The following is a 26,737-nucleotide window of genomic DNA, read 5'->3' as shown; positions in this document are numbered from 1 at the left end:
GGTGTTTTCTGTCCAGGCCTCTCCTGTCCTGGCCTGTCCTGGCCTGGCCTGGCCTCTCCTCCGCTCTGCTGCGCGCCACACAGTGGCTCCAGTGGAATGTGATGACCACGGCCTGGACAAAGCCCTGCATTCATGGCCCCTCGTCCCACTCTGGAAGTTTGCGACTGGGAGCCTTGATCACAGAGTGGGGGGTGGCCAGAGTCCATCCACCCCTCGCCTGTTCTGTCAGACACGCGTTGCCCACCCCTGCACCACCACATGACTGCCACCCGCAAACCTCTGTCTGCTCCATTTCAGTTCATTATCTTTACTGCTTTAATTCCTGCTGTGGATAACGTAGCTGCCATTCACAGCAAAGACCCAGAAACAAATACAGAGGAGGAGAGATCTCAATCTTTCAAAGAGTCACAATCAAAAGCAGCTTGGGATGTTTTCTGTCGGATTAGCTGATTTGATAAAATGACAGAGTAGTGCCATATCATAGGAAGAAAAAGAAGAATTATCCGTTACATGTGGCAAGAAATGGAATTCATCCTGTAACATCCCTTAACCACTAGCTGCCCCCCATCCTTTATGCTTCATGGTAGTATGAGAGACTTCAAACAAAGGCGGAGGGGACGCTGATTGCGAGTACACATTAAGGAAAGCTACATCAGCGCGTCTGTGTGCATGGAAACGTCAGCTCCAGTGCAGGTTCGCAGGTAATCACATGAGAGCAGATAACATGAAAAAGCAATGCACAAGCATCATCTGCTGCCTGGCTCTTCCTGTCTCCACTTCTATCTAATGCAGTATCCATTTGCCTCCTTTGTGTAGGTAATATAATAGAGCCAGTACTCTCTGCCTCAGAGGCTTCGCCGCTGAACTCGCCCGTATCAAACTGCAAACACAGTAGTTACCATGCAACCCCACACAAACATGCACAAGGCATGCAAGCATGTTAATGGGCTTCTTATTGCTATGCAACATGAATATTCTTGATAGACATTACTAACAACTGTGCACTGATTTAAAGAGAGAACATCAAGCCTTATTCCCTTCGGCCACAGAGCTCTATTGTTCTCCAGACTATTAAAAAGCATCAGTGAGCCACACCATGGCACTGGGTGACAGGTTCCTTCATTAACATGAACATGGAGCTGTGTTTTCTTTTGAGGCGATGCCACACACATGGTCGTACTGCTAAATACTCCAAATCTGTGGGAAAATTCAGCATGTAGTCTTGGTTAAGTAGCTTTTGCCAAAAGTACAGAGTCGTTTTTAAAGAATTCTGCTTTCAGTCGGCACCAATGGACTGACAGCGCTGAGATCATTCAGACTTATTCACTGTTGGTTTTGGTCTTTTCATGGGATTTGTTGACAATACCAAAAATATAGAATATTGCCGAAGAGTGAAAAAAATACATTATGGCTGAACACTTCCCAAAAAATGACCATCACACACTCACAGCAGCAAATCTAGTGGAAAGCAACCCACGCCAATGTCTGCTTTTTCATTTAAGCAGCTCTGATCACTAATACTGCCACAGCAAAATGAACTTAACTGCCTCAAACACTCCATTTGTTTGTGCAGACAATTAAGCGACAGTGTGTACCCGCAGAGATGTCCCACTTTTTTCTCTACAGTTGCATTTCTGCTGCATTTTTGCCCCACCCCTGCAAGAAAGAAGAAAGAAAGAAGTGAAACTGGAAGACAAACTCCAAAAAGCTAAAGAACAGCCGCATAATGAGGTGCATCACGGCTCTAAGGCTGTGTCAAATGACCTGGGATGAGCCCAGCAGGCTCCTGTGATTTTCCCATCTGGATGTACCATTACCTCTGTGGGGGATCTTTAATACTGTCATCAGATTTAATGGTTGATTTCCTCCCCTGTGTTCCTCTCCAGGTGTGGTCACCCTCCTCGCAGACTGCTCCATCCACAATTCATGAGAGGAAACCGATGCCATTACAACGGCGGGCCTACTCGGACAGAGAGGGAAAGAAAGCTGCAGGTGTGGTTTACCCACTGAACCGTGCAGTTAGAAGAGCAAACAAAGCTCGGTGGGACCGCTGATAGGAAGCCTTTAAAAAGAGGAAGCTGTGGCGGGTCGGAGCACTGGATCAAGCAGGAAGTTTGCCAGGTTGACTTAGAGCGGGCTGGGTGGTGGACGGGTGGGGGGGGTTGAAGAAGTGAAAACACCAGGGGCCGGAGGGGGAACAGAAAAAGACTTGTTTTCACAGGGTGTGAACGTTTAGAAAACACTCCTGACCTCCTCCCCTTGTCTATTCTTACCTGATAAGCTGAAGGTCAATGGTGAAAAGCGAAGGCTGTGTCACGGCCTGAGGAGGCGTGTGACATGACAGAACTGTTGACGTGCGGAACTACTTGCTTACTTTATGTGTGCAGTTATTGGAAATCTCCAGATTATATGGGTGCTGCCATCTGATAAGAACTGATCTGTGGTTTTGCAGACCTGATGTACTTTAAGCACGTCAGATATGAACTTCTCTATCTATGTGGCCGTTAAGATAAAGGAGCCCCTGGGCGCTGTCACCTGAGAGCACTCACAGCAGGTCGCCTATTTTGCCTCCTCTGTCCAAATGTGCACGTTCACCGTATTGCATCCAAGCCAAAATGAGAAAAAATCTAAGGGTCAGACACCTCCGAAAAACCACAAGACATGAATTATAGAAATTATGCTCCCTCTCTTTCCCTGCTTGGGCCCCTTTTCATCCCCAAACTATACATCTTAACTGCTAAGAGGACAGAATACCACATATGGAGAGGATACTGTGTATTTCAGGCCAACATTTAATTAAAAAGTTCTTCTTTATTGCGTTTTCATTCCCGTGAGCATTGCAGCCTTCAGCTCAGTGTCACTGCGCTCTAAGTGGAGCGGACAGCATGCTTGCTCCCTCAGACATTTCCACTATGCAGTAATTCACAACATACTCTCCTGGGCCACAAGGCAAGGGTGTATATATAGGCTCCTCTAACATTTCCCTCACGTTCTGAAGCCGGTTGAGATTTACTAGGAGGCACTTCCCCAGCTCTATCGAGGAGATGAATTTCATACGAAGGCTGGCTTTCATGCCTCACGGGGGGCATATTTATAGCGGCTGAGATCAGGGCGGCCGAGGCATGCGGGGTGGCCTTCTTCAACCTAGCCATGTTAAGTGATGCTGAGGCCGCGGGGGTGGAGCAATGACATGTCATTCCATTCTAAATCCAAACCTCCATGTTTATGACAATAGTAGCCTGACCACGAGCCGCAAAAGAGTGCACAGAGCGGCTCCTTTGAAGTCGCCACCGAGCCCCGGCCTTTTAAATAGTGGACACAGAGGAGGCTTCGGGGCAAGCAACATGAACCTGCAAGCTGGTCACATAGCCATCATGAGCGAGCCTAAGATTACATGGGTGGCAGATAGAGGAGGATAGAAGAGATAATGTATGTTTAGAGCAGGACGCTGGAGGCAGATCATATCAATCAACACTTTGCTTACTGCAGGTGTATCGATATTAGTAAACTTGCACTACAAAAATGATTGAATTTCTCATTTTTCTCAAGTTTTCTGCTGCGTTTTAGTATTATTTCCGCATACTATGACTTAATTTTTAGAACAGAAATGAGCATCAGGTAGGAATTTGTGACATGAAGACATTAAATGTTGTTTCTAAGCACAGCAGGCCTATGTTATGAATTCTAAATGCTTTGAAAATTGTGATTTTCCATCCATGATGCAAACATTTCAACTATCTGCCAACACATCAACACACGTCAAAAAATGTAAACTGGGCCTGGGTCCGCGTTCAACACAACGTCTTATGCTTAAGAAATGATCTACACCATGCAAAGATAACTGGTTCTTGACGTGGCAACACTATATAATGAATGCAAACACCAACTAGTTTAAACATGTAGGTTAAATGCAATAAAATGTGTATATTTCACAGAGCAGCTGAGTGACTCCTGGCCACAGCTTTGCTTGTCTCTGTAGTGGAAACCAAGCTATCGTCTGTCCAGCCCTGCCTCTTCAAAACAGATTAGTGTAAATGATCCTCATTTCCAGTGGTAGGTAACACAACACAGATTATTATTCTGAGCTACAGGGGTTTGTGTGGACTCTTCCTGTGGCATGAATCATTAAACAGGCGACTGTAATCCATACAGACAGTGAGTGCGGGTGAGCTATCTGATGCTGCCTGGACACCAACTGAACTCCTCTGCTTCCAATGCTCAGATTGCTCAACTTCTGACAAGAAATTCGATGATTTGATGTCTAAAATGTGAGCTTGCCTACAGAAACGCTAGTTTGTAATGCTGTAATGTCCTCTGCTAAGTTAAGCAGAGGACAAGAGCAGTTAGCATCCGTGTTCATATAAACCAATTCACAGCATCTATGGGGGATTATTGTGCAAGGATTTCTAATATGTCCTTGAGTGCAGGAAAAGTAGGATGATTTTGCAGGGAGCCATTAAACAGATCTCCTACAACACTGAAAATAAAAGCAAAACGAATCAGAAAAGAAACATTACAAACATAAAATCCTTAACTGCACTGTAGTGACATTTTCTTCAGCTTACTCGAACAAAGTAAAAGCACCTGCTCAACATTAATCTGAAAAACCCAGGCGGGCTGTTTCAGTAACCTGTGGCAACTGCTTCTGTGTCAACAGAAATCTTGGACGGGCAGCTCCTGCAGCCCAGCACTGTGCAGCGCTATTGGCTGGCTGAATGAATGACTTGCAAACTTGTCTATCTATTATGCATGTCAGTTTACCTTTAGTGCGTTCTTGAGCTCATTTCCAGGTAAGCGCAGCTGAGAGGTAGCCTGTCTGCATCGAGACTTGGAGTATCTAAAGAAAAGCTCCGGTCAGCTCGGTAAGACATTTCTTTTTCCTGCTTTGATGCTTTTTTTTGGTCGTTTTGTTTTTGTTTCTTTTTCTTCAGATATCCTCAATGAACCAATGACTATGCTGTTTTTGTACGACATTTAATGCCTGCTCCATTTATCTAAATGTCTCGGCTTCTAATATATCTGCATTTATGTGAAGAAAATCAATCGCTGTGAGACTGAAGCTGACATGTAAATATCTATTTCATGCACTGGACTCAGAAAACCAGGGGCAGCCTGAAGGGAGGCAAACATGGAGCTGATTGGATCCACTCTGACAGCCACGTACGCTCGGCCAAAAACCAGCCACTTTCTCCCTGCCATCTCCACCATGGCATCCAGCTATCGCAACCCCCAGCCTGCCTTGACCATGAATCCCAGTGCCAACCTGTGGAGGACCAACAGCTATTACAAGAGCGGCAGCGTCGTCCCAACCTCCTCCTTACAGAGAGAGAATTTGGATCTGGTTCGAGCCAAGACCATGTTCTACCCCTCCAACAGGACCGCGCTGACCACCCGCTACACTCCCGACGACTGGTACAAGTCCAACCAAAACAACTACATGGAGTCAGAGTCGGCCCGCAAAAGCGCAGAGAGACTGAGAAGAGACACCATAAGGCTGATGCAGGATAAAGAGCAGCTGACCAGACGAACCCAGGAAAATACCAGCAAGAACATTGGCGAGCGGGTCAATGACATTATCTTCTGGAGGTCTGAGCTGAGCCATGAGATTGACAACATGGTGACGGAGATAGCCGCCCTCACCGAGGTCAAGAGGAGGCTGGAGAGAGCCTTGGCAGAGACTGAGGGGCCCCTTCAGGTGAGGGTGGATTGAATATGCTTAAATGAGTGTGTGTGTTACCTTGAATTTTTCCCCTCTGGTAGGGGAATATCTGAATTTTGAATTTTGTGTTATTGGAACATTTTGCAGGGAGTATTTATTTCTTCAAGGACAAACTGCATTTGCCTTGAAATCTTAACATCCAGCTCAGGCCTCAGCTCACTCACGTTATCCTTCATGCATATCACGTCTCTGCGTGCGTCACTGTATCTGCGCTGAAACAGTTTTGACTAGGGTTCCCGGTTTGGTTGTAGCAACAGTATCTGTCGATTAATTAGGTCACCTCGGTGCTCTGGTCGTTCATGTCACCCAGAGTGAGTCACCTTGATCGAGCTGGAGATCCGGTGACACAGACAGCTTGTCAGGCTAAGATCATGTGGCAACAGGTTTTCTTAGAGACTTCTTCAGGTAACTGAAACTGGAGAATGCAGCTGATGCATTGAACTATACACCAATCAGCCTCAACATTAAAACTACCTGCCTTACATTGTGCCACCTTTGAGGGCGTCCTGGGGTGTCTGGTACCAGGACGTTGGCAGCGGATCCTTGGGGTCCTGTGGGTTGTGGGGTGGGTCCTGGATCAGATTTGTTCTGGCGTATCCCACAGATGCTTAACGCTTTGGGATCTGGGGAGGTTGGATGCCGGGTCAATGCTTAGAGCTCTTGCTGTGCTTCTCGAGCAGTTCCTGAGCAGTTTTTGCAGCATGGCGGAGTGCATTGTCCTGCTAAGGGAAGCTATTGCTATGAGATGATTGTAACGAGATGACAGGTTTTAATGTTGTGGCTGATCAGCGTGTTTTCACGCAGGGACAAAGACTGTACATCCACACTTATGCATCGGACTGTTCCTCAACAAAGAAAATGCTGGACATTCAGTCATTTCTAATCGTTCCCTTTATGCAACCATCTAAACTTGTTTTAGTCGTGATCACTTTGTCAATAGGTGTCTCAAGAGTGTTTGTACCACAGAGAGAAGCGGATGTCCATCGATCTGGTGCATGACGGTGTTGAGAAAGACCTCATAAAGGTAACGTTGAAGCGGCAGTGTGACTATATGTACCTACGTGTGACCAAGGAAAACAAATAAGCACGTTTTTAGATATATGTATTTATATGTTTTATTTACCTGCACTGCAACAAGGAAGTGGAAGTCATCAAGTCATGTCAGGAAAGAATGAGGCAACATCTGGACAGAGCCACCGCTCAGCTGGCGTGAGTCTGGAAGATCAATTAATAAAATATTGGTTATGGTTATTTCCAACACTGTGAAGGCTGACATGTCGCTCATACACTGTTTTGTTCCTGTATTGCTTTGCCGGATCCTCAGGTCAAACCGAGCTGCCCAGCATGAACTGGAAAGAGACATGACTGACAAAGTGAAGGCTCAGAGGATAGATGACAGGTGTCACCACCTGAGGAACACGTCAGATGGTATCAGCTACTACAGAGGGATTGACAGACTGGACCCCTCGTGAGTTTCATGTCATCAAATATTAACTGTTCAGTTTCATCACTTCAAACCAGCCGCTAACAATTTCTCATGTTTGTTTAAACCAGCTTGGCATACTGGACTGGCATCTTTATTTAAGTTGTCTATCACAGAAACGTCTTTTACATTCTTTCAAAGTCAAACTGGCTTCCTATTTTGTTGTCAGACTAGGTTTAAACATACTATAACAAGTCTACAGCCATGCTAACGGCTCTGTGAAACTGCACTTCTGCCATGTTTCTACTGCATAATATGACTCAGCTTTACATGACTACACTAATGAAAAAATACTTAAGAATATTTTATTCCATTTCTGCCAAAGGATCCCCTGATTTGTACACACTGGTCCTTTCCCCTGGTCTACTAGTTTGTGAGTTAGCATGCTAACATTTGCTAATTAGCCCCAAACAAGACAAACAAAGAACAGCCGAGGCTGATGGGAATGTCATCATTCCTGCAAGTACCAGGCTATAAACCAAAGGGCAAATTCAATTTCTAACTTAATGATGATGCTTCAAATTTCAAGGCAATTCATTTCAGTTGTTGTCGAGACATTTTACTCAAAGCCACAAATGTGAACTTCAGGATGACACTAAAGGAAACGTCAGAGAGGTCATTAGACATTAGAGGTCATTAGTATAATAATAGCTGGGATATTTCAGTCTGGACCAAAATGGTGGACCAGCCCACAGACTGACAAACCTTTTCTACAGCCGTACCGCTATCATGGCAAGAAAGCATAGTCTTCTGCATAAACATGATCAGTGTTGCTCTCTTGTCTGTCAGACTCTCTTTTCCAGATTCATGGTCCAAGTTCACAGATGACAACATCCTGCTCTCCCAGAGCGAACGCTCAGCCTCCCACAAGCTCAGGGACGAGATCGAAATCCTGCTGAACGCCACCTCCAACGAAATGTGGACCCAGTTCAACAGCGTCAACGTAGCCTTCACGAACCGCATATCAGAAACTTCTGATGCCAAGAACACCCTGCAGACACATCTGGCTAAGGTCATGACCTTCAACAGGGTCTCATTTCATAAAAGATTTAAGATTTCTAATTCTATCTCGGCCATGTGACGAATCATACTCTATTTTTGGCTGTAGTTTTTTAATTTCTTTATGAATTTATTATTATTTAAAAATGAAAATCGCCTGGGATGTAAAAACATGGATCAAAAGAGGAAATCACATGATTCCATGTGAAGGAAAAAAGCAAAATGTATTTGCTTTTTTCTATCAGTCAGTAATTAAATTTGCCTATTAGGAAGAGATCATGTGTTTGCAACATTCCTTCTCATTTCGGTACAAAATGCAAACAGTAAATGTAATATATTCAGCACTATCTGCTAAAAATATGCAAAGAATGCAGAATATAAGACAAAACTTTATAGTCCTCTGCACAGCCTGGAGGGATATTACACTGCATGTTGTGCGTGTTTACTGTGAGGCACTCTGCTTAAAAGAGACGAATGGAAATAGAGGTTTTGTTCATGTCCTACACTGGATCCCATTGTTCTCAGGTTAATTGCTGGGGGTTACACTCTGAATCCACATTGGCTGTTGGACTCTGACAGCAGCTGTGATGTGAGGCACACAGTCTTTAATAAAGCTCAGTCGCTGTCAGTTGTAAGTTAGTGATTCAGTGGGATTGAATTACATTAAATGGGTTTGGACAGAGCAGGCCACTGTGTTCAGCTGATTCAAAGCTTGCAATGTACAGTTTTTACTTGCTCCTGCATTGTCACTTCATCCTCTTTTGTCCTTATTGCCACCCTCTACTTCTCTGACCTATTTCCTCACAGATGAAATGCTCAGATGTCACTACTGTGATTCAACAATCAGTTCATCTTATGTCCTCACTCAGACTCTGCAGGAGATCTTCCAGACCGAGATGCTGATTGAGTCTCTGAAGAAGGCCCTCAGAGACAAAGAGTGCCCGCTGAAAGTGGCCCAAACCAGGCTGGAGGAGAGGACTCGCAGGCCCAACATCGAGCTCTGCAGGGACAACCCGCACCACAGGTACTGAGCTCTGCTTCACCAGTGGCCAATTTACACACTCATAAGTGTCTAATAAGAAAAAACTCTACAAACAGCATCACTATACATATCAGCAATGGCAAGTATTATTTAAGCAAATTTAAACCATAGATAGATTTGCATATTTCTGTCCACAATATTACACTTCTGCTTCTCTTCACCTTTCCCCGTTAAGACTCGTGAGTGAGGTGAGGGAGATCGAGGACACCATCCACAAGCTTCAGGAGAGGCTGATGGAGGCGGAGAACACCCTGCAGACTCTGGTCAAGACCAAAGTGACCCTGGAGCACGACCTGTCCGTCAAGGCCAACTCCCTCTTCCTGGAGCAGGAAAAGTGCATGAGCATGCGCAAGAGCTTTCCCAGCATGCCCCGCCTGGTGGGCTACACCTAAATCAAGCCAATAGAATCAACTATGACTGTTCTGATGGTTTTGGAGTGATTTAGAGGGTGGTGTGGGTGATTTGAATGTAAGCAAAATGACTTAACTTTACAGCCACTGATGTCAAAATCTTATCTTAAACGATAGATTATCTTAATTTTGAGTATTGTACCTGAAATGCACAAAACGAAAATTAAAAAAAAAGTTGTGTTGTTGAAGAATCAGCTGCTGTGGTGATTCGCGCAATATTTACGCCTATTTATTGTTACGTGTTGACCTCTAGTGACTGGAGTAGTCACGATGGGAGCAAGAGAGGAAGTCAGGTGATGTAGTGTAAACAGCAAGAAAGGCCCCATGTGAAGGAAGGTGGGGTGGATGGATGGATGGGCCAGGACTATGGGTCAAAGGATGGGATGGGTCAAAAGTGGAGAAAGAAATTCACATATGCATGGCGTGTGCAGTTTCCCCACCTAACTCTGCATGCTGTGTCGATTGTGACGAATAAAAGATGTCTTCGTCTTCTTCTGAACCAAACGCAGCAAACTGAGACTGTTTCACAACGTTAACCATGTGACAATGAACGTCCAGTTTTACTGTTGCGAGTGCTCTCCAGTGTTGACTCAGTGTTTCCTAATGCTTTGATTTTGCCACCAGTTACGTGGTAAATACTAGTTGTTATCCTTAAAAAATGCTGGAAACAAAAGTGTTTATTTTCACTCTATTTCTGAGCCTGAAACCCTTGATTTATAATGTAAACCCTGCTTTAAAGACCAAGCTGTAACATGGTGCAGCACGACTGTCCGTCTAAACTGGGATTCATCAGCGACAGGCCACAGCTTAGCTGAGCACAAGCAGCAAACCCTGTAGCTCATGTGACTGTAATCACCAAACAAATAGCCTGGATTAGCTTGTGCAACACAGTCTCGAAATGAAGACAAATATGTCACTGAAGGTTCACTCCTGTTCGCTCTAACTGACCTGAATGCTGCTTTAGGGCAGCGGTGACATGTAAGAGAAGGTTTGACTCCAACGTCCAAGTAAACACCTTTAATTAGAAAATATGGATTGTGAAGGACTTCTGTGCCTCACCCACAGGAGGAGCTGGGCAAACAGTTATAAGTTATGTATAAAACCTCACACCCATCTTAGGCCTTAGGTCCTGTCACCCTCTGTTCCTTGATTCCTTCATGCTTCTGTACTGAGACGGCATCTAAAGGGTTAACCCCACCTTGATCCCACTCATTTAAAGATGTGAAGACCATCAGTTTCATTTCGGTTTGTTTGCTCAGTTAACGCCATTCAGAGCCTGAACCAACGCTGAACACACATAAACACTGTCGCACTCCTTAACCCAACCTTCCTTCGTCACCGCACAGCCGGCATAACCTTTGGCTTTATGGAGGGATGTAAACTTTGCTGCAATCACCACTGCCGTTTGAGTTTAATGCAGTCTGTACAGTAGTAACTACCACTCCAATCCTTAAAATTGATGACCATCTTCTGGTCAAAGGACTCAATTGAGACTCAGAGGTTTCAATTTGAGAGAGCGTGAGCAGGCAATGTGAATGGAGATAGGCGTTATCTGGACTGGCACAGTAATCAGTGATAACAGAGGCATCCTGGAATCTAAGCTTTGCCTCAGATCTATTACGAAACCTGGTTCCACCTCAATCCTTTCAGTGGCTGCAGCATTAAAGTAACAGCATGTCAACATCTCCAGTGTAAATAGAGTCGTTTTACAATGCAGATTCCTAACAGGAGGGAAGGAGTGTCCATAGAGATAAACCACTCTGTGCATGTGTGTGCAACTTGCACTTTGATTTGGGTGTAATGTTTTACAACCATACTGTAGGTCACCGTCACAGTGAGCCGCAGAGCTCTGTCTGCTGTGCAAACAGCATTGTGTTTGACTAAAACCCTCAGGAGCGAGTCAGCTGCAGGAGGTCTCTGCGCCATGGTTTCCTGCATGTGGAGTGCGTCTAATGTGTGTGTATGTGTGGGCCCTCACTCGCGCATTCCTGAGCCTTAGCATTGCAAAGAAAGGCCTCCTGTTGTCGAGCTAACATCAAAAGACTCCCTGCTCTCATCGCCTTGTAATTAAACACACCGACAGATAGCGAAGAGTCGAGGGCTTTCGGCCGTCTTCCCCCTTTGCTTTGCTTCTCCCTCGTTCGTGCCTCAGAAATCTGTAATGGAGGCGCCCATGAGGAGTCAGGTCAGCTAAGTGGAGTGAGCCCCTGCTTCTCTGCCTCGCATGCTTCGCTTGAGGTTATGGTTCTGTTTCTGGACGGGACACAAATAGGCCCTCCTATGTGACCTCCGCCGCCACCCCCGCATGTGGGGAATGTACTCTGGAATTCTCTCAGCAGTCCAAACATATTGGCAGTTTATTTTTAACACCCCCTCTTGTTATAGATGCCCTGCGCCCCATGTTATTTTGTGTTTTTTTACATACCATCATACCGTACTAAAGAGCTGATTGCTGATCATGTGAGGCTGGTGTCAGTCACTCCGCGCTGGAATTACAGGCTTGGACTGAGCGTGCATCATGGAAAGAGAAAAGTGGTGGACTTCACAAATATTTGTTTTACTCTTGCTTGAGAATGCCAGTTTAACAACTTTTTACCGCTGATTGCTCCATTGTGGCCACTTGACCTTTACTTTTAGTGTTTCTTACGGGTTACTTGATTACATTATTGTTGATTTATTAGGATTTGTGGCAACAAGGGGGCAGATCTCCAAAACAGACAAAGCCCTGACATCTGAATCAAAACTAGAATGACCGCCTCATGGGTGTATTCCTCCATTAAACGGTCCAGTTAGTCAGTCATATATGTGGTGAAGCCTTTATTACAATTTATTTAATGGCATTAAAGTGTATTTTTTGGCGAAACAGAAGTTTTCACTACATTGACATGTGTGAATCCAGTGATTAATCTCCAGTGAGAAACATGCTGTCCTCACTCAGAGACTGTTTCCATCAGAGGACTGATTCATCACACGGTGCAACAACAATCACTTGAAGATCATTATCAGCAGAACCAATCAGCTCGTGGTGACTACAATGCTTCTGTAAATGTGGATACTTCACGCACATTTTGACCCCGGCGGCACCAAAGATCTGAACAATCAGCACAGTTTCAAGCTGAACACCCAAGATTAGCGTCACCAGTTCAGTATCTGACCAAATGTGAAACATGGTCACAATCTGCTCTTCTGTTAAAGAGTTATGCAGTTGAGTAATGGCCAGAAAAGAGTTTTTGCAGAACATTATGATGGCACATTGAAGCTGACCTTTGACCTTTTGGTATAAAAAGTCATCACTTTATCATTTTATCCGATGAGACACTGGACTGTAATCTAATTGGCTCATCCTTGAGTCCAGGTGGGCGCTTATGCAAGATATAATGAAATTGCCTCAAGCCCTTCGTGAGATATATTCTCTTGAATGGGACAGAGATAAGGTCAAAGTGACCTTGACCTTTGACCTTTGGTCACCAAATTATTGTGATTGGTTCATCCTTGAGTCCAAGTGGATGTTTGTGCCAAATTTTAAGAAGTTCCTCTCAGGCGTTCCTGATTCATCACTTTCATGAGAATGACATGAATCACTAGTCACTAGAAATAAACCCTCACATCACATGTAGTCATCTGATTTAGTATTACTCCATAAAAAATGTTCAATCAATGCAGGTTCAGCTGTCTGTGTTAAGCCTAAATCAGCTTTAAAAAAAAAAAAAGATATTTGTCCTCGCTGTACTTCCCTTTTTGAGAAACGCTGCGCACAGATTTATCCATCCTTTGTGCCAATTCAATTTAGAGCCTTTTAACATGGTAACCATAGTGAACAAGTATCATCAAATTAAATCCTCCTCATGGATGCCCAGATCTATCCAAAACATGAAAAACATACATCAAATCCAGGGCATTAGAAAACACATGGAAAGACTTACATTGGCAACAGAGGGAACATAACTGTGAATAACATGTATGTAAGAAACAAGTTACCGCTGGAAAAATATCCATGTTACCTAAAAATGCTGCCATGCTTTTACCGGAACGCTTTATTTAATTCTCTCTAGCTCAGCGATATGCAACTCTTCACTCTTCATCTCCAGTCATCTGCCTGTTCAGTTTAAACTGAACTCTCAACATTCATGGGAACCAGCTCTTCCTGCAGCTTTGGGATCGGCGCCAAAACTCTTGAGTTTTCTCAAGCGGCTGTGCGGCCGCTGCGTCGTTGGGCTGTGAAGTTTGCCAATTACTGTAAGCAAATATAAAGCGAGAAACTAAGCGCGAACCCGTTGACTAACTGGAGGTAGAGAGGAAGCTGGAGACAGACTGATAAGACTATAGTATCCGATGTGGTTTTCCATACCAACTGCCAGCCCCACGCATGGTGGCTCTGCGCTCGTGTGTGACTGCTGGCTGATCCTTGCTCACGTGAGAAATCTTTATATCTTTTTGTCAATCAACTTTAAATTCCCTCAGCATTCTGCACATAACTGTGGCTCCAACATGGGGAGCCGTGATAAGCCAGACAAGCCCAACTGCTAACCAAAGTTCAATGGTCAACCACGTGGATGATACATACAGTACACCGTATAGAAAGCAGAGGTCTTGTGGGTCGTTTGTGTGATTGAGTGGAATTCCGGAAGAATCCATAAAATTGATTTGTGACTCCAGTTCATCTCCTTCTCCATAAACAGATGAGTGGGCGGATAATAGAGAGGCACGGAGGTTAGGATACAGCGCTGCACTCTTTCCTGCTGAATCACAGTGGCATGAGGATGACGCAGAATTATGCGCTGTAGCCGGACTTCAAGCAGCGTTTATTAGAGTGTTGTAAAATGTCTTGGTCTGGAACAAAGGGGACGAGCACAGTGCTCAAGAGAAGAAAGAAAACAGGCCCAGGTCACACCGGCGAATTAAAGAGAAGCCGGTCAAAAATGCAGTTTTTCTTCACACAGTTTGCAAATTGAAGGACGCAGCGATATGCTTGAATTATGCTCATGTGATTTTAGAGATGTCATCTGACGCAGGCCTTTCAGATTCTTTGAGGTGTTTCCAGGAGTTTGCTTTGCTCATGCAATCATGAACAGTTGCAGCAAGATTTTAGGGTCAAAGGTAGAACTAATGATTCATTGGCCTAGATTGAGCGGTGATAATATAGCAGCAGCATACTGTAGCATCTTTGGTACAGTTTTCAAGTGAAACCATTCACTTTTCCACTGGCTGCATTTCATTATCATCTTGTTAATCTGAGCTTTTATTTGGATCCGACCCACAGACGAGGCCGTTTGTGCTCACACCACAGATAATCTGTGTGTATTTAGTGTGTTTTAAGGGCCAGGGCTAGTTCACCCCTTCGATGCCGTCACTCTGCATTTAGTCTGATTAAACCGTGATGACAAGACAAGGGTTCTGAGTGGCTTAAAACTTATCGACACACAAACAAACATCTCTCATCCCTCTCTCAGCCTATCTGTCTCCCCCATTTGCTTGCCCTTCTCCTTTGTGTTGCTAATAGCCCCGTCTCCATCTCGTCTCAGACTGTCTGTGCAGCTTTTACTTGCATGTTTAATATTAAAGGTACAGCGTGCAGGATTTAGGGCGATCAGTTGGCAGGAATTAGGAATTTTAATTAGTGTATAATCACCTGAAAAATAAGACTTTTTGTTTCCGTTAGCATAGAATGAGCCCTTTTTATCTACAGAGGCAATGTTACACCACAATGTTTCTACGAGGCACTGGCTATAAGAGAAGTTTTCAGCTTGTTGCAATCTGCAGCCTCACCTCTAGATGGCACTAAATGCTCCACACTGGCCCTTTAAGTATTTGTTTTGACTACAATTGCAATTACTGCTTAATCTCTCTCATCTATGTGCGTGTATGTGTGAGATTGTTCTAATCTGCTGAGCCAGATCTGTAAACAGTTCGGCTGACCGGGGCCATAGGAGATCAATGTGAGTTGAGGGGGGCAGTCCGACTATTCAGCAGGATGGGGGCTATTAAACTACTGTAAGTCAGCTCACGGACAGACAGCGGCACTTCACACGCTGATGACAGGACACCAGGACTGACCCGCCTTTGACCGACAGCTGCCACAGCCTGCTGATAGGCCTTCCCTCTGACCGGACCCGCCGTCCCAAAGCCTAGCTGAGAAACATCTGCCAAGTGTGAGTACGAGCCCTTTATTATCACAGTTAATTGTGGTTTGAGCCAAGACAAGCAAAACTGTGCATAATGCAATCAAGCGAAAGAAAGGGAGTCTGCCACTTTGTATAAAATCAACAAGAGTGGAAGATAATTGCGATAAAAGGGCATTAAGGGCCCATCTTTGGTGAGGTCTTTTTGCCACAGCTTTTCCCTCATGCCTCTCTATTTTACAGATCTTATCTGGATATTTGGGGGAAAAAAACACCACTTATGTCAGCCGCATCTGTTTTAACACTCTTCTCTGTGTGGGCATGTGTGGATGGAGTTACTGTAACTCAATCACGTCTACTCTCCGCATCCATTCCCCTCTGGCCGGGGTCCTATCTACGGTTCTGGTATGCACTCTCACAGTCTGCCGCGCTAACGTGAAGATAAGTCGTACCACTTTAACGACGGAGGTGAAATGTTAGACGCCATCCCAGTTGTAACATAATTCAGTATCTCGGGCTGAATGTTTGTTATGTGGCTCTCTCCCCATGAGAGTTTGGCTTCAGCCCCAGCTTCACAAACACACTAAACTTAACACTCCCATGTCCACTCAGCCCACTGATTGTCAGTCTTTTACAAACATTGACATATAAGGGATGGGAATGGGGAGCGTCTGCACGGCCACGCCACAGTTTTAACAAGAATTCTCCTCTATAAGTGACTGTAAACCTTTTCTGTTGACCAGTTCACAGCTCATATAATCAGAGATAAGGCCTGACGATTCAGTAAACACCATAGCTACACTAGATGAAAGACACAGCAGATATCAGCTGCGAACAACAGAGCAATCATGTCTGACAAAGAGCCACTTCTGTGCGGCTCAGGCTGAGAATGTCACATACTTTGATTGCGGCAGAGCTCCCACTCAGAGCACCACTTCACGGCTGTGATCTGGTCTGGGAACTGTCCCCTCTTTCGTGTGTGTGTGGACATGAGCGCGGCGGAAAGGCCTCCGTTTTCATGCGAGTGTGTGAAACACGCGCGGAGGCAACCAGGAAGTGTGAGCTAAGTGGCGAAGAACAGAGTGGATGTTGACAGGGGTTATCTGAGGTCGCAGAGCTCCTGAGCTCCTCGACCAGCCGGCCGAAGCGGAGAAAAGGGTCGTTTCATTATGCTCATTATAATCTGTGCAGGGCATGAAATCAGTTTTGACAGAAGTGAGGGTGTATGCGTTTGATGACGCACAAGGATAATATGTCTGGTGTTATCAGGAGTGCATAAAGAAGAGTCATCCCAACAATCTGCTGCAGCTAAATGATCACTGACAACAGATTTATGTTCTTATTCCTCTGAACTCCATGCAGAAGATCCTGAGGGAGGTAGAGATAAGAAAGTCACTTTAAAATATTTACAGTTTTGACCGCTCCCTATACTCCTTGTATATTCCTCCTGGAATTCCATTCATTGCAACACCCATATTTATAAAACTAAGCTGAGTGCATGCTTGCTCATACACATTAACAGCAGGGGCTGCAGTCCCCGTTCAGGGTGGAACGCCATCTCACTCCCACTGGAAATGACTCACGTCAAACAGAGGAGAGCCCCAGATGCTATCTCTCTCTGTGTGGTGGTGCGCTGGGCTTACCCATCCATACTTTCACACTCGCTGTGAGTCATGAGGCTGATATGCACGACGAGCAGAGGGAAACGATCCACGCTACAGCAGTGTTTGTGTTTCAAATGCCAAGGCAACGAACATCTTATTGTAAAGTTTGTAGGGAAATAAGACATTCTGGAGAAAATCCTTACTGGACTGCAGCCTATAGACACAAAATCACCACACATATTAGGTTTTTAATGAAGGTGTGTAAGCTGCTCTGCAACATACTGCCAATTTTGTGATATCAACTTAATGTCTGTCAAAAAGTTATCTTAAAAATGCACGTTGGATATATCTACTTCTGCTCGTACAAGTTCTATATTAACTCATCAAGCATGATCAATGAACGACATTCCAAATTACAGTGTATTTATAACTTGTAATAACAGCATTAAATCTGGAAACAGTATCTGAGAGAATAAAACACAATCCTCGAGAGCAGATCGCTGCTTTTAGTTACCACGACAGCCAAACATTGATCAGTCAGGTCACCATACACACACACTACAAAAGTGAGTTACTAAGGCAACCCGTGCGCTCTTACGCATGGAGCATCTATATTGGGAACTCTGGCTGAGGGCCAGAGGGTCACTCCATGACGCAGCGACGCACGCAGGGCGTTGTTCTTCCATAATGAGACACTTTATAACAGCACGTCAGCCCTGGCATCAGTCTAGTCTGACAGCGACTTTCAGGACTGAGGGACTACCGCGGTTGGACTCTTTTGGGAAAACTTGCTTTTGCTACTTGCGAGCCTGAAACCTCATTTCTTATTTTTTGTGGAAATACAAGCTCTCCGCTCCAAGTAAGTGGAGTTTGGTCTCTTCTAAACTTCCTCATGTTCAGCTGCTCTCACAGTCTGTCCCCCGCGGATTAAAGAAGGAATCACGCTTCTGGCTGGGATACCCGGCGCTCCATTGCGCGCAGATTGAGGACTGATGTGTAATTAAGCCTATTTGACCGCTCAGAAACTATTTTGTCCCTTAAATACACTTAAATTATGCGGAATTTTACTCTGTTACCTGCTTTTAAGTGGTTCTAGCATTGCTTTTTTTAATATCCTGAAGAGATCAGCGGTCTTAACTCAAATTATTCAATTTTGTAGATGACTCAAACCGGCAATTTAAAGCCAACTTAAAAGAACAGAACGACAGACAAGAAAACAAAAGACGCAGTTTGAAAAGAGCCACAGTTAATTTTGTTGGAGTAAATAAAAACAGATGTTGAGACCAGTTTAAAGTTTAATCAAGTCGCCAAACTTGCTGTTAAGTCAAATGAAAGGCGCCTGAAGCCAGCTTCCCCAGTATGAGCGACTTTCTCTTAAAAAGTGATGTGATTGTTGTTAATGCGCTGCACGCTCGCCATCCGGGTCCGGATGAGGTTTCTCTACAGGCTGTGCGTTTAGAGCGCGCTGCAGAGACACACCCATGTCCCCGCTGCCTGACACACTGTCTCCTCTTCTCATTGCTGTCCAGATCGCCTGCAAAGATGCTGCTCCTACTACTGGGAATCATCCTCCTGCACCTCGCTGCTCTGGTCCTCCTGTTCGTGTCAACAATAGTCAGCGTGAGTGAAACTGCCATGCGTCTTGTTTTTCTCTCTTTGCTCAAACCATATTAATCATATGATTAAATATAAATACAAAGTGCACAGTCACAGGCATCTTACGCCTGCAGGAGGATATACAATGCTGTAATCTGAGATACACTCCTTATCATTAAAGACTTAATAGCTGCATGTTAGGAATATGCATTTTTCTGCTCCATTTGCTGCTGCTCTCCTCACATTACTGACCAAGTTACATGTTGCTGGCACCAGGTATGGACGACAAGTGACACTAGTACCTCAGACCTCTGGATAAACTGCTCCACTACCAATGGAGGATACCACTGTGACCCAGCATCAACCGGAGGTCAGACACCTGCCTTAAATTTGACTACTTGCCACTTATTTACTATGTGTTTACAAAACAATGGCTAAAATGTTGCATGGCTGTGCTGCTGTGATAAGTTCTCAGGGACTTTTCAGGTTTGCTTTGGACAAAATGATCTCAACCTAAAGTCTTGATACTGTAGCACTGGAACCAGTTTAAACCATCCACACTGACATTCATGGGGGGGCTTGAACTTTGCAAAATGACTTGCTGGAATCCAACATTTAGCATGCTGATGATGTGGGTGTGTCACGGCTCCTCCGGGGCTCTGGTGCCATCTAGGGCAGAGAATGTGGCAGTGCTGTTTTCGAGTGCTAGCTGATAGGCTGCCGCCGTATAAATAGTCGTGGTGTGATGTCCATATTCAGGTCTCATGTTGGGAGCCCACAGTTACAGGAGTCTAGGAGTTGTGGACGATCAGGGTGGGGCTGCAGAGAGTATTTAAAGTTTTAGATCTATGTGTGTGACAGAGTGTTTAGAAGCAGGGAGACCTTGGACTACCTCATGCAGAACATAGCATACTGCCGGTGGGTCACACCCAGTGTCAGACCATAGCGTCCAGTGTTAGTTTGCAGGGATCACTGGGGCAATTTAAGGCAGCAGCTGCAGCAGTGCAGAGATTTATTTAGACAGACAGCCACCTCCATATGTTTGAACTAGATGCATTGATTCCACTGTATTTGAACATTTCCCTAAAATGAATGATACAGCAACTCGTTCCTGTGAGCCCACTGTTGAGCAGCAGTATGTTTTGCTGCTAAATGTGCCGTCACAGTGGTGCAAGAGGTGCTGCCTGCAGCGAGGTGATGTCATTTGTCTAGAATGAGCCGTGCTCAGCCAGTGTGTGCTTTGTCAGGGCAGCAGCGCCTGCACGCTCTGCCAGGTAGTTTGATGGCGCAGCCAGTTTGTTTGACTTGCTTTCATTCGCGACTGACGCACAGTGTTTATTCAAGAGGGCGCGTGTGCCCGGCTCTGTGCTTTGGCTTTGGGAGATGGAAGATAGTGGTCTGCTCTCACGTGGGGGCCAAGCCTGCGTTCAATGGAGCTGTCAGAAGCTTTGCTGAGCAGTCAAGTTCCTTCTGAAGTGAATCATAATTGTGGTCATCACGGTTATTTTTAGGGCATCTCTGCAACTTCTGAGTTTCCCCTCGTGTTGACTTGGATACAAAAACACTGGCTGGGTTCCATTATGATGAGGCCTGAGTGAGAGATACTCATGTCACAGTTATCACATGCTGAGTTTGTGTTTAACATCACGTCCACACAGCCAGGAAAATGACTTCATAGAATTCACTCACTCTCTAAAATTAGCTTTTGAGGAAGAATGTCTCATGCCCCCGCTCAGGCCTACAATACATAAACAGCGTTGAAGTGAACAGTTCTGCAGTTTTCTATCTGATGCGCACCACTCAGCAGCACAGCGGCATGCAGGGCCTCAGAATAGCAGGCAGAAAGACAGCAAATATCAGCTTTCCTGTTTGGAACTGCAGTGAAAGGCCTCAGCATTATAAACCACAGCATTCATGTAAACATTTGAATATGAGTCATACTTGCTTATCAGTAATATTCTGAGCCCTGAACTGCGCCTCATGCTGGGAAATGCCTCATGTTACTGTTTCCTACTACTGGTCAGTGAAGGAAGGAAGGAGGACAAGATGTATGTTTATCAGATGTATGATGTATTGGTGGTATTTATGGCAGAGCACTATTCATAGGACAGGGATGGAACATTTCACTCATTTGTCAGCGTGGTGTCACTCAGCGTTACGTCTGAAAACAGGATCATTACAGTGGAATCTAATTGTTGCTCTGGTGCCGTATTGTGCTGGTCGCATTTCATGGACGGAGATTTGCGGCGTGTCATGTTTCCTCCCTTATCTCACTCCCCAGCCAGTGATCATCAGGACATACTGGAGTGCTGTTATTGTGGGTAAACTGACTCCACACTGGCAACCCTGCACAATCACTCAGGATACTGTTTGTCTTTGAGTTATTTCAGTGTTTCTGCTGAAAAACTGACTGGGGTGAAGTAGACTAAGTTAAGGGTCTGTGAAGTGTTTTTATTTCAGCCCGCAGTGTTAAAATGTGGTTAGTCAAAGTCATAACATCACACAAAGCATGCTGTCTCCTTATTTAATCCTCCTTTTTGTTGTGAGTGCTAATAAATAATGCATTGTGCCTTTTTTTCTCCCATGTTGCAAGCTCCCCCATTAAACCACATCATGTTTTTGATTTACATAATGCAAGAGAATCAATAAACCACAGATGTCTGAGAACGATGAAGGGACAATTTGAATGTCAGAGTTTAGCAGTGGCATGCATACGAACGGAGCCATGATCAAACCCCACTCTTTATGGACTTGTCTGGAATATTTGCAGACAGAAGCAAATGGGCAGACTTGCGCGATGGCTGGCGATGCCCAAACAGGCCGAGGCAGTCCTTCGTTGTCATGCGCCTTGTGACATGGTGGCATTTTATGGCCTTGACGGCAAAAAAAAAAACACAGCTCAGAAGAAGAGTTGGACAGATGGGGGGAGGGACAGAGTGTGTCCTTAGGAAACCTGAGAGGCCAGGAAGGATAACTCTCAAACAAGAAATAGACCCTACTTGGAAATCCTGGGATTCCTGGCATGGCGGCACAAAGGAGGCACACACATGCAAACACACTCAGATAGACAGCACAGATAGACGGTCTTCCCTGTCGATACAGGTGTCTAATGGGTTAATGGCTTCCAGCCGCCTGGCCTTGGAGGACGAGCAGAAGCGATCAATGTGGTACATTTAGTCATGGGTCCTGCTGTGAGGTGCACACAGAGCTTTTAGGAACAGGATACCCAGGTTTCATTGTTATGGATCCATTACCCATTCCCAGAAGTAAACACAGCCAGGGGCCGGCTCATTACTTTCTCTTTGAGAGGATGCTTAAATTCAGCAGAGATGCAGCCATTTGTTTTTTCATTTGTCTCCACTTACCCTTCCCTTCTCATACACTCATTAAGTCAATGTTGTATACAAATGATGCTTTGGATAATGATGGTGGGTCAGTTATTGACAACCCTCTCCTTCTTCTCCTTCCTCCCCCTGCAGAGTGGATTCAGGCGGTCCAGGCTCTCATGATCCTATCCATCATCTTCAGCTGCCTGTCCCTCTTCCTCTTCTTCTGCCAGCTCTTCACTTTGCAGAAGGGCGGACGCTTCTTCCTCACCGGAACCTTCCAGATCCTTGCCAGTGAGTTCAGCCCCCTTGACACTTCCTCACTAATCCACCAACAACATAGCTGAGATCAGATAGACGACAGAGAGATCAAATAGACATGATACTGGTGTATTTCTGGCTAGTATCAACACAAACCCTGATTCCAAAAAAGTTAGGATTCTGCGTAAATCTAAAAAAAAAAAAAACCCAGAATAAATCATTTGCAAACGCTTTTTTGAAGTGTTCCTGAGCCCATTTAATAATATCCTTTATCCAATCAGGTGTTCACAAAGAGGCGAACCTCGCTCCGTCCTCGCTCATGAACGACTGAGCCTTTCCAGGATGCCCCTTTCATGCCCAGTCATGATACTCTCACCTGTTACCAATCAACCTGTTTACCTGTGGAATGATCCAAACAGGTGTTTCTGGAGCATTAAACATCTTTCCCAGTCTTTAGTTGCTCCTGTCCCAACTTGTTTGAAATGTGTTGCTGCATCAAATTCAGAATAAGCAGATATTTACAAGAATCATTAAGGCTGATGAGGTCAAACATTAGTTTTCAATTGTATTTATGTTAAAAAAAAAAGAAAGGATTAGAAAATGATCACATTCTGTTTTATTTCTGTCTCTTTTTGGGAATCAGGGTTGTTTTCTAACCCTAACCCTCAACATGAAAAATCCAAGGATTTTTGCAGGATGCTTCTATATTTTTTCTTTGATTAATCTATTGATCATACAGTCTATTAAACGCCAGAAAATGATCATATCCAAGCTTCTGAAATTGCTTGACAAAAGTCATTCAACTGGCAGTGATGTAAGATGGAGGGCAGCAAATCTTCACATTCAGAAAGTTGATACACATTCATCCTGATTGCTTGACAATCAGTTGATAATCAACCAAGTGACTGATCTCACCAGCAGCCCTCTGATACACTCAGAAGACCAGTAAATCTGGAGCAGCTTGAAAATACACTCACGTAAATCCTCCTGCACAGACAAACCAAAAGCAGACGCTCACAGTGTCTTCTGTGGCCGAGAATTAAATTAAGAGCGTCTGAGCCAGTTCCTAATGGTTTAATGTGCCACTTGTCCATTGTACTTCATGCCCTTTGGTCAGAGAGGCTCCACTGCCGGTCCATTGTGTCCTCTCTTGGCAGCCCTTTCCAACATCCCCGGTTTGCTCTCCATACTGCCAGTGCATTGCCTGGCACCCAGGTGCCCACTCAGCCAAACAGGAATGACACTGGGCTCACTGCCAGCTGCGCAAGTTGAAATGTCAGGAAGGCTGGCAGCGCAGGGGTCTGACAAACAGGTCGTGATCAGGTCGGACAAGGGAGGTGGGCAGAGCAGGAAAGCCTTGGAAAGGCTGGAGTTCAATAAGCATGTGATGTAATGTGGAGCTTTCTGCTCGCCTGCACTGCCAGACATCGTTCTGCCCAGGACACAAAACAGAGAGCACAGTCCTGCCGAGAAACCCGATCTGATCGTTGCACAAGCATTGCTCAGTGCCCACTCTTTTCCCTCTGTGCAGGTTTGTTCGTGATGAGCGGAGCCATCATCTACACGGTGATGAGTCCGGAGTGGGTGCCGGAGACGGACAACTTCGGCTTCTCCTACATCCTGGCGTGGGTCGCCTTCCCTTTGGCGCTGATCAGCGGACTCATCTATGTCATCTTGAGGAAGCGAGAATGAGCCATCACTCCATCCCAGCGTACCCAGTGACCCCCTCCTGCCCACCTGTCATCGGTCTCCCTCTGAAGTAGAAGTTCTGACACCTGAGCACCAATGGAGCCTCTGGGCCAATACATCCAGATCACAGCGAGGGGTGGGGGGTAATACCAAAAATCAACATGCAGACAAACACAAAAACAACCAATACTGTCTCAGTTTAAAGATGTATATAGTATCTATGGTTTAAAACCTATTTATAACACTTTTTACATATATGTACATAGTTTTTGTGTTGCTCTGTCAACGGATACTCGAATGAGCTTTGTTTTAGCTGATTAAGTGCCTCGTGTTTGTTTGTAATGATGAAATAATTAGATGCTATTTTGTTGTGTTTTCTTTTTTTGTTGCCTTTTTTTGTTTCTGTAATTGCCAAAGAATTAGTAAAACAGAAAAAAAGTTTCTTGAAGTATATTAACCAAAGTGCATGTATAGAAATAGAAGGGTTAGAGGATTTTTTTTTTTTTTTTTGATGGGCTTGCTTTACAAAAAGAGTGGTAACATCCATGGACGTAGCATAGCCATGACATATAGATTTGGTCCTTTTCTATTTGTGAATTTGCAAGTTTCAGTGTTTTTATTTTCGGTATTTTTCTATTTCTTATTTTCAACAAAAGATGGTGCTATGTATTTATCATTCCTATTACTGACGGCAATCATTTACAGCAGAGTTGCTTTGTTCTTGTTTAGAGTCAAACAGCTTGCCATGAATTAAAGTGAGAATCAGACAGAGGTACACTTGTACATACAATCAGTGCCTGATTGCTTCTTTAGGGAACACAGCCTGTTTCACACTGCAGTGTCTGATTTTTTTTTTTCTTCATCAGCTACTGTAAAAAGAATAATAATCGAGTTTGGGGTGGTATATTGATGAAGTCAGAAGTCATTTGGAATGTCAGTATTATTCTGCGTGTTGGTGCAGAGTTGGATCACAGTGAAATGACTTTATGTAAGCTTTATTTTTACCCTCAGTCGCCTTTATTTTCCCTCTTTCTAATATCTGTGATCACCTCGCGTGTCGGGCTGTTAAAGTCTCCAGAAGCCAATTTAGTAGAACATGAAAAACACGACACCACGGGGCATTATAGCCGAGGAAAAAGCATACATTTAACATTGCTAGAAACAAATGCCACCAAGTTGAAGCCATATAAGAAAATACCAGATGATAAGAAAAATATATTTAGTATTAACTCTACGTGTGAGAGAAAGGACAGCGAGGTTTGCAGTGATGACACAAATGTCCGTTTCACATACTTGAAGTTTGACATGCTGCAGTCTCTGCCCACTGACGTCTAGACGTTTTCCTCCTCTACTGTATAAAACACTGTTTATATGTTGTGCATAACACATGTTGATGACAGTCTAGCCTAAAACACTCACTCTCTCAATAAAACTACTCTCACATTATCTAATACTGTGTATTCCACTATTACAAGGGACTGGATTCACGCTAACACTTGGTGCATGTGGAGCTAGAAATGCCTGCCTGTAAACTCTGAAACACGCACCCCTCTGTGCTGCAGAAGCATCATGTGGAAAAACTGCCAGTAAATGGTAACAGACATTAAAATGAAAGCAAACTCAGAACCATCTGTGGCGACGAATCTGTTGTGATTGACAGTAGCTGCATGTTCGCACGCGATGAGGTGAATCAAAGATGTCAACAACCGAAACGCAGCATGTAAATACTTCTACCTTACAGTGTGCCATCATACACTTGTAGATCAAATAAGCTGCCTTCTGCATGTGATTGCAAATGCTGTACACGACTTGTGTTACACACACTGGGGCAAAGGCATGCCCCCCCCCAATGCCAGTTATTCAAAACATGCAGCTAGTGTTTCATTGTCAACAGAGTCTGTCCTAGCATCAGAAATAAGAGGACTTGGGCATGTCTTGAACACTGCTGAGGGTCTGTCCTCCACTTGACATCTCCTGTGAGACCCTGCGGCCTTCCGGAGCAGATCTATGCTGTGGTGGATTCAAGTATTTAATTCAGAGCTTACACTAGCTAGTCTGCTGTGTGTTTTTAGCGTGATTACTGGGTTCAGTTAGAAGAGACTGCCTCTAATGACAACTGCCCGACTACTTTATGTATAACGACAGAGTTCAATTGTCTTTACCATGTTTACACCTTCACTTCCAAATGCTCTTGACGTTACTAAAGCTACTTTGAGTTTAATCATTAAAGGATGTTTCTTACCACCACGATGGAGCTTTTTGTGTCTTTCAGTAACACTACACCTACGCGCAACACAGCCGAGCCATGTTTGGAGAGGCGACGGCTGCCTGTTGCAGTGATAGAAGACTCAACTGTCACAAGCAGTGCTTACAGATTATGGCTAATGGTTTGTGATGATATCCATTCCTTTTAAAGACAACGGTCAGCCCATAACCAGCGTTTCTGCTCTGAGCTGATGAGCGCTATCTAAATCTCCAGCAATGAAAGA

The 26,737-nt window shown here is 44.6% G+C and overlaps 2 protein-coding genes across 2 annotated transcripts; both read left to right on the top strand.

Moving 5' to 3' along the window:
* Window positions 1-5,128: 5,128 nt before the first annotated feature.
* Window positions 5,129-9,636, top strand: tekt3 (tektin 3). The gene is made up of 7 exons (XM_070991145.1): window positions 5,129-5,695; window positions 6,660-6,743; window positions 6,858-6,928; window positions 7,044-7,187; window positions 7,992-8,214; window positions 9,071-9,225; window positions 9,419-9,636. The coding sequence occupies exons 1-7, from the start codon at window positions 5,129-5,131 to the stop codon at window positions 9,633-9,635; spliced, it is 1,461 nt and encodes a 486-aa protein (XP_070847246.1). The 3' UTR covers window position 9,636.
* An 8,469-nt stretch (window positions 9,637-18,105) lies between these two features.
* Window positions 18,106-26,494, top strand: pmp22b (peripheral myelin protein 22b). Its single transcript, XM_070991416.1, has 5 exons — window positions 18,106-18,235; window positions 18,906-18,996; window positions 19,249-19,342; window positions 22,452-22,592; window positions 24,091-26,494. The coding sequence occupies exons 2-5, from the start codon at window positions 18,919-18,921 to the stop codon at window positions 24,249-24,251; spliced, it is 474 nt and encodes a 157-aa protein (XP_070847517.1). The 5' UTR covers window positions 18,106-18,235; window positions 18,906-18,918; the 3' UTR covers window positions 24,252-26,494.
* Window positions 26,495-26,737: the final 243 nt, after the last annotated feature.

The sequence above is a fragment of the Chaetodon trifascialis genome, chromosome 21 (assembly GCF_039877785.1).
Source record: "Chaetodon trifascialis isolate fChaTrf1 chromosome 21, fChaTrf1.hap1, whole genome shotgun sequence".
NCBI classification, from domain to species: domain Eukaryota; kingdom Metazoa; phylum Chordata; class Actinopteri; order Chaetodontiformes; family Chaetodontidae; genus Chaetodon; species Chaetodon trifascialis.
This window is presented reverse-complemented; position numbering and strand designations above follow the sequence as displayed.

Excerpts from the sequence above, each read along its gene's own strand:
- pmp22b (XM_070991416.1), top strand. The coding sequence starts at position 18,919 with ATGCTGCTCCTACTACTGGGAATCATCCTCCTGCACCTCGCTGCTCTG. Across the intron at positions 18,997-19,248 it reads TCGTGTCAACAATAGTCAGC|GTATGGACGACAAGTGACAC; the intron begins GTGAGTGAAACT and ends TGCTGGCACCAG. Across the intron at positions 22,593-24,090 it reads AACCTTCCAGATCCTTGCCA|GTTTGTTCGTGATGAGCGGA; the intron begins GTGAGTTCAGCC and ends CCCTCTGTGCAG.
- tekt3 (XM_070991145.1), top strand. The coding sequence starts at position 5,129 with ATGGAGCTGATTGGATCCACTCTGACAGCCACGTACGCTCGGCCAAAA. Across the intron at positions 5,696-6,659 it reads AGACTGAGGGGCCCCTTCAG|GTGTCTCAAGAGTGTTTGTA; the intron begins GTGAGGGTGGAT and ends CTTTGTCAATAG. Across the intron at positions 6,929-7,043 it reads AGAGCCACCGCTCAGCTGGC|GTCAAACCGAGCTGCCCAGC; the intron begins GTGAGTCTGGAA and ends CCGGATCCTCAG.